A 7,864-nucleotide genomic window follows, 5' to 3' on the forward strand; every position below is an offset into this window, starting at 1 on the left:
TCTCGGCCTCCCAAAGTGCTGGGATTACAGGCTTGAGCCACCGCGCCCGGCCATTTTCTTTTTTGTTTGTGATAGTGGTCATCCTAATGGATATGAGGTAGTGTCATGTGGTTTTGATTTGCGTGTCCCTGATAAATAATGATGTTGAGCATCTACTCGTGCTTGTTGGCCGTTTGCATGCCATGTTTGGAGAAACGTCTGTTCAAGGGCTTTGCCTTTGTTTTTGAGACAGTCTCACTCTGTTGCCCAGGCTGTAGTGCAGTGGTGAGGGTGCACCGCAATGTCTGCCTTCCAGGTTCAAGCGATTCTCGTGCCTCAGCCTCCCAAAGAGCTGGGATTACAAAAGAGCAGTTTGCCTTTTTTTTTTTTTTGAGACGGAGTCTAACTCTGTCGCCCGGGCTGGAGTGCAGTGGCATGATCTCAGCTCACTGCAAGCTCCGCCTCCCGGGTTCACGCCATTCTCCTGCCTCAGCCTCCTGAGTAGCTGGGACTACAGGCGCCCGCCACCTTGCCCGGCTAGTTTTTTGTATTTTTTAGTAGAGACGGGGTTTCACAGTGTTAGCCAGGATGGTCTCGATCTCCTGACCTCGTGATCTGCCCGTCTCGGCCTCCCAAAGTGCAGGGATTACAGGCTTGAGCCACCACGCCCGGCCTAGTTTGCCCATTTTTAATCAGTTTTGTTCCTGAGTTGTAGGAGTTTTTTGTATATTCAGGATGTTAACCCCTTATGAGATAGATGGTCTGCACATATTCTCTTCCATTCCCTAGGATATCATTTCTGTTAATGGATTCCTTTGCTGGGCAGAAGCTTTTTAGTTTGAGGTTATCCAATTTGTCTATTTTTACTCTTGTTGCCCTTGTTCTTGGTGTCATGTTCGAGAAATCTTTGCCAAGACCAATGTCATAAAGTCTTTCCCTGTGTTTTCTTCTACAGGTTTTATAGTTTCAAGTCTGTGTTTGGGTCTTGAATTGGTTTTGAGTTAGTTTTTATGTATGATGTAAGATAAGGGTCTATCTTTATTTGCAAGTAGATACCCAGTTTTCCCAGCCCTGCTTATTGAAGAGACCATCTTTTCCCCATTGTGAAAGGAGTTCCAGTCACCCTTTTTGAAAGTCACCTGCCCGTCATTGTCATTTCTGACCCTGTTCTGTTCTGTCCTGTCCTGTCCTGTTCTGTTCTGTTGGTCTGTAGGTCTGTCTTCATGTCAGCATGACCTACTGGCTGTTGGACTTTTTAATTCTTTTGATAGTGGTAATTTATTTGCTCCTTTTTATTAGTCCTTTTGCCTACTTTAAATAATTAATTTTGTTAATTTTTAATTTTCTGTTGTTTGACTTAGTTCATTAATTTCATTGCTTCCTTTATTTACTTATTTATTTTTGAGATGGAGTCTTGCTCTGTCGTCCAGGCTGGAGTGCAGTGGCGCCATCTCAGCTCATTGCAACCTCTGCCTCCCAGGTTCAAGCGATTCTCCTGTCTCAGTCTCCGAGTAGCTGGGATTACAGGCGCATGCCACCGCGTCCGGCTGATTTTTTTGTATTTTTTAGTAGAGATGGGGTTTCACTGTGTTGCCCAGGCTGGTTTCGAACTCCTGAGCTCAGGCAATCCACCTACCTCGGCCTCCCAAAGTGCTAGGATTACAGGCATGAGCCATCGCGTCTGGCCCATTGCTTCCTTAAATATACAAAGCGCTTAAGTTAATAAAGTTATCTAAAGGATTGTTCTTTAACTTCTAATAACGTTTGGAGATGAGGGGACTACTTGTTTTTGCTCGTTTTTAGTTGTTTTTTTTTTGTACTTGGGATCAAATGGCACATCGTGTGTGAAATGTGTTGAGAGTTTCTTTGTTCTGTGATACCTGGTTATTTTCATGACTGTCCCACAGACACTGGAAAAGCATGACGACTCCATGGGGTACAGAATTGAGAACATCCTTGTCCGATTGAGCCTATGGTGATGTGTGTTACAACATCCTTGTCAGGTTGAGCCTATGGTGATGTGTGTTACATTGTCCTTGTCAGGTTGAGCCTATGGTGATGTGTGTTACATCGTCCCTTAGTCTTTTTTTCCTAATCAGTCTGTCAAATTTCAGAGAACCATGTTAAAATCTCCCATTATTGTGATTTTAACATTATTGTGGTTTCGAAGGTGGTTTCGTTGCTTTTCCTTCATTTAATTCTTCCTCTGTCACTGTGCACCTGCAGATTCCAGGCTGCTTCACAGTTTCCTTTCCATTATGAAATGCTCATGCCTGTCCCGTGCCACTCTGCCACTCCGCGTTTGCCCACAGTGCCGCCGCTGCCCAGCGCCTCCGCTCCACCCTAGTCACTGACGGATTTGTCTTGAAAACACACTTTTTGCTTGTCTGTCTTGTTTTGAAACTTGGTCTCAGTCACTTAGGCTAGAATGCAGTGGCACAATCATGGCTCAGTGCAGCCTTGACCTCTTGGACTCAAGCAATCCTGCCCCCTCGGCCTTCCAAGTAGCTAGGAATGTAGATGTGAGCCACTCTGCCTGTCTTGTCTTGAATTTTTTTTTTTTTTTTTTTTTTTTTTGAGATGGAGTCTCGCTTTGTCGCCCAGGCTGGAGTACAGCGGCATAATCTTGGTTCTTTGCAACCTCCACCTCCCGGGTTCAAGCAATTCTCCTGTCTCAGCCTCCTTAGTACCTGGGATGACTGCAGGGACATACCACCACGCCCAGCTAATTTTTGTACTTTTAATAGAGATGGGGTTTCACTATCCCAGGCTGGTCTTGAACTCCTGACCTCAGGTGAGCCACCCTCCTCGGCCTCCTGAAGTGCTGGGATTACACATGTGAGCCACCATGCCCAGCCGTCGATATATTTTCCAGTGTCTTTGTACTGAGTTTTCTATTTCAAGAATTAAAGAGCGTCAAAGTCCCACCCCCATCAGTACATCTTTTTCTTTTTTTTTTTTTCTGTTACCCAGGCCTGAGTACAGTGGTACAATCACAGCTCACTACAGCCTCGACTTCCCGGGCTCGAGTGATCCCCTTGCCTCAGCCTCCTCAGTAGCTGGGACTAGACCACACCCACTAATTTTTTTTTTTTTTTTTTTTCTTGGAGGCAGAGTCTTGCTCTGTCACCCAGACTGGAGTGCAGTGGCATGATCTTGGCTCACTGTAACCTCCACCTCCCAGGTTCAAGCAATTCTGGAGTCTCAGCCTTTCACGTATCTGGGACTATAGGTGCCCGTCACCACACCGGCTAATTTGTGTGTGTGTGTGTGTTGTGTTTTAGTGGAGACAGGGTTTCACCATGTTGCCTAGGGTGGTCTGGAACTCCTAAGCTCAGGCCATCCACCTGCCTTGGCCTCCCAGAATTCTGGGATTACAGGTGTGAGCCATCACACCCGGTCTCACACCCACTAATTGTTTGTTTGTTTGTTTGTTTGTTTGTTGAGACGGGGAGTCTCGCTCTGTCATCCAGGCTGGAGTGCAATGGTGTGATCTTGGCTCACTGCAATCTCCGCCTCCTGGGTTCAAGCGATTCTCCTGCCTCATCCTCCCAAGTAGGTGGGCCCAGCTCATTTTTTGTATTTTAGTTGAGACGGGGTTTCACCATGTTGCCCAGGATGGTCTTGATCTCCTGAGCTCAGGCCATCCACCTGCCTGAATCTCCCAAAGTGCTGGGATCACAGGCGTGAGCCACAGCACCCAGCCCCGGCCAAATTTTTAAAAAAATTTTTGTATAGACTTCGTCTCAATATTGCCCAGTCTATAAGCATCTCTGTTTTTTTTTTGTTTTGTTTTTTGTTTTTATTTTGGCAGAGCTTTACTCTTGTTGCCCAAGCTGGCGTGCAATGGTGCGATCTCAGCTCACTGAAACCTCCACCTCCCTGGTTCAAGCGATTCTCCTGCCTCAGCCTCCTGAGTAGCTGGGACTAGAGGCATGTACCACCATGCCCTGCAAATTTTGTATTTTTAGTAAAGACGGGGTTTCTCCATGTTGGTCAGGCCGGTCTCAAACTCCCGACCTCAGGCGATCTGCCCACCTTGGCCTCGCAAAGTGCTGGGGTTACAGGCATGAGTCACCGCGCCCAGCTTATAACCGTATTTTTTTATCATTCTTTTTATTTTTAGCTCCGATGATTTTATCTTACTGAAAATTAGTAAAAATCTTAGCAATTATGTTATTTTAAATTATCTTGATTTTTTTCTCTGAATAATATCTGTTTTAGCAGCCGAATCACCAAAAATCCTTTGTTTTTATCTGTAGTTGTGGGTGCATAGTGGGTGCGTATGTTTATGGGGTACATGAGGTATTTGGATGCTGCCTGCAGCGTGTAACAATCACATCAGGGTAAATGCGGCATCTTTCACCTCAAGCATTTATCCTTCGTGTTACAGAAACGCTTGGCTGGAAAGGGGGGCCGCATCGTGAGTATGAAGGGACGCAAGTTATAGCCACCTGAGTCTGGTGGGACACAGCAGGGCCCTGTGGAGTCACATCACAGCCTCGTGCTCGGCGTAGGGGAGTGCTGCTTGGGTCCATGCAGTCGATCAGGGCCCAGACTGCGCAGCACCCGGCCTGTCCTGCTCCAGGCACGTCTCCTGCAGCACTGTGCCGTGCTGGCAGAGGTGCACAGCACCAGACCTCAGTGTGCACACACAGCCCCAGTGGCACTGCCATGCTGGTAGGGATGCCAGAAGTGGGTCCTCCTCTCACCCATGAGTGTCAGCTGATGCGACTTGTGTGCCCAGCCCATGCCTGTCTTGCTGTAAGGGTCCCGGGACCGTTGTTGGGGTGGTGCTGTTAGCATGGTCTGGAGGGAATGCTGCTGGGTGTGAGCCCCTGTGTGCCCTGAGCAGGGCAGCCATGCAGTAGGGGCACGCTGCCTGGCCTCAGCGTGTCTGCAGCAGGCTGGTTGGCAGCAGGTGGCCAGTGGCTCTCCTGGGTTCAGTGCCATGACTGCTCCAGCTGCGGGTCAGAGAGGCTTTGTCCAGGGGAGGGGGACTGCTGGGGGGCCTGGGTTCCCGGAAAGACGCGTGCAGGTCACCGCACCCCTGGGCTGTCTGGGCCACCTGTGCACGTGCTGTGGCACACTGAGGCGGGCACTGAGGCAGGCACTGAGGCGCCTTGTCTGCTGCAGACCCGTGCCTGTATATTCCGCGCTTTGCGCACCTACTGGAATTCGGGGAGAAGAACCACGAGGTGTCCATGACTGCCCTGAGGCTCCTGCAGAGGATGAAGCGGGACTGGATGCACACAGGCCGGCGCCCCTCGGGCCTCTGCGGAGCAGGTACAGCGGGCCTTGCCCGTCTGGGGGATGCTGGCCTGGGTCCTGGCGTCACACTTTCCTGACGCCTGAGTGCTGGTGGGCTGTGCCACATGTTTGCAGAGCGCTGAGAGCTGCCTCCAGCCTCCCGTGGCTGACACTGGACTGGCCCACCGGGGTCCTCAGCCCTCCAGGACCTCCTGGCTGCCCCGTTGGCCTCTGTGTGTCCTGGCATAAGGGGCAGAACCCTCAGGGCAGAGTGGCTCTGACCCCAGGTTGCCTACATCTGGGGTGCGGCTGCACAGCCATCCCTGCCCATGGTCTTGTGGGGCCTGGCTCCTGACGCAGATAGTGGTGTGGCCTCTCTCGTCGGAGATGCTAGATTGTTGCTTATGAGGGTACCACAGGGTTGTCAGGCTATCCCCCACCCCCAGCTGGGCGGTGGTTCTAGTTGGACCTCTGTGGCCCCCCAGGTTCCAGCTGTCACTCAAACTCTCACTTTGCCTTTGGTGCTGGTGGGTGGATGTGGCCATGGCCTGGTCAACTACCCCAACCCTGGAATTGGAGCCCCAGGTCGGCAGGGCCCTTGCTCCTCACCAGGGCCCTCACCCTCATGCCCACAGAGTCCACTCTTCCCAGCAGGCTAGGTGCCAGCGTCCCTGCACTCTGCTGACAGCAGAACTCAGTCCGCCTGAGGAGCTGTTCCATCTGCACACATGAGCTCCATGTTTGCTCTGGAGGTTCTGGGCCCACTTAGCCTTGGTGAACCTGTGTCGGCTGCCAGCTGTGGCCTCACCCCTTTCCCACCTGGCCTGGCTCCGCTTCCTCAAAATCCCGAGCTCCCATCACAACCTGTGTTTCCTGCACAGTCATCTTAAAGTTATTTTGTTTGCTTTGAGGGATTACTTGAAGCTCTTGGAAACCTCCATTTTCATTGTTCTTGTATTTGAAGATGGGATGGGATGCAGCCAGCACCAACCGTGAGATAGAGAGGGTCTTGTTCAGGATGAGCCACGCCCAGTGAGGATCTCACTGCCCTGGCACAGACACATCTTCCCAGGTCATCATCTCCCTGACCGGGATCCGCAGTGTTGTCCTGGGCCACAGATACACGGTTGCCCTGGTTCCCCGCCGTGGTTGACGAGTCCCGTCTCGTTGCTTTCTAGCACTCCTAGTTGCAGCCAGAATGCATGACTTCAGGAGGACTGTGAAGGAGGTCATCAGTGTGGTCAAAGTGTGTGAGTCCACGCTGCGGAAGAGGTAGGGGGATCTCATTCATGGCATGGGCACCATGCAGACGCTTCGTCAGTCCAGCTCAGGCCTGCTTGCTGGAGCAGGCGCCACCTCCCAGGACCCTGCTGTACCCCGCCTGGCTGTTGGCCAGGACCTAGCCCAGCCCCTGTCGCACCACGGCTTGGACATGCTGGCAGGATGCCTTGCCTCCAGAGAGTTCCCTGCTAGTCCTTCTGGGGCCGGCCCTGTCCCGCGGAGGCATCCTCCTCCTCCGATCCCTGTAGTATTATTATTGTTTTTTTTTTTTTTTTTTTTTTTTTTGAGAGACAGCCTCTCTCTGTCACCCAGGCTGGAGTGCAGTGGCGCGATCTCGGCTCACTGCAACCTCCGCCTCCCGGATACAAGAGATTCTCCTGCCTCAGCCTCCTGAGTAGCTGGGATTACAGGCGTGCACCACCATGCCCGGCTAACTTTTGTATTTTTTAGTAGAGACAGGGTTTCACCGTGTTGGTCATGCTGGTCTTGAACTCCTGACCTCGTGATCCACCTGCCTCGGCCTCCCAAAGTGCTGGGATTACAGGTGTGAGCCACCGTGCCCGGCCTGATCCCTGTGTTTCTAAGTTGAGGCAGAGGGTGATGAGTAACGTTGCCCTGAGTCACAAACAGGCAGGAGGCTGTCTTTGACGTCAGAAGTCTGGTCCATCTCCTTTTTGGTGTGGTCCATCCTGGACTTTGAAAGCCCAGGTGACCCCTGTCCCAGTGAGAAGCCGGAGTTCCATCAGCGGTCCCTGCATCAATTGAAATGAGTGGCACAGCAAGCCAGACAGGCGGGGGCGGGGCTTTGCACCCCTGCTTTGCTGGGTGGTATTTGTTGGGGTTCCTCACAGCTCACCTGCACTGGCAGCCCCGTTTCATAGACTTTGGCAAGGTAAATGTGACAGTGGGGTTGCTGTGACATTTATCACAAATGTTGAAACACAAGGCTGCTGTTTTTCAGCTAAGATCGTGCCCTGTGGCAGTTTCCAAAAGCAGCTGGAAAGTATTTAACCTTAAACATCTGACTGTTGATTCTGTAAAAAGCCTTTGATTAGCATGTTGGAGGTTGTGTAGCGTGTAGAGGCGTTCGTAAGAACTGAGCCCCACGGCTCACAGGCCTGCAGGCCCCTTCCTGCCCGACTGCCAGGTGCTGAGGTTCTAGCCCAGCCTCCTCTCTTCAGGCCTTGTGAGTCTTCCGCCTAGGATTGGGGTCCTCTGTGAGCGATTAAGGGTGCCTGTGGGCCTTTCTGCCAGTGAGCAGAGGTCCGGGCAGGATTGGGTGGGGGTAGAGAAGCCGCCAGAAGGGACCTGGGCGCCGAGGAGCAAGGCCTGACTGCCAGGCCCCATGGAGGAA

At 51.7% G+C, this 7,864-nt stretch overlaps 1 protein-coding gene across 7 annotated transcripts in view; it reads left to right on the forward strand.

The window, feature by feature from the left end:
• Nucleotides 1–7,864, forward strand: part of BRF1 (BRF1 RNA polymerase III transcription initiation factor subunit) — a 78,613-nt gene that overhangs the window by 50,357 nt on the left and 20,392 nt on the right. For all 7 annotated transcript variants that reach the window (XM_026447504.1, XM_026447506.1, XM_026447505.1 and 4 more), the window contains 2 exons: nt 5,116–5,265; nt 6,408–6,501. In XM_026447504.1, the coding sequence (XP_026303289.1) occupies nt 5,116–5,265; nt 6,408–6,501 (244 nt within the window). The remainder of the gene's footprint in view (nt 1–5,115; nt 5,266–6,407; nt 6,502–7,864) is intronic.

This window comes from Piliocolobus tephrosceles, chromosome 6 (genome assembly GCF_002776525.5).
Source record: "Piliocolobus tephrosceles isolate RC106 chromosome 6, ASM277652v3, whole genome shotgun sequence".
Lineage (NCBI taxonomy): Eukaryota > Metazoa > Chordata > Mammalia > Primates > Cercopithecidae > Piliocolobus > Piliocolobus tephrosceles.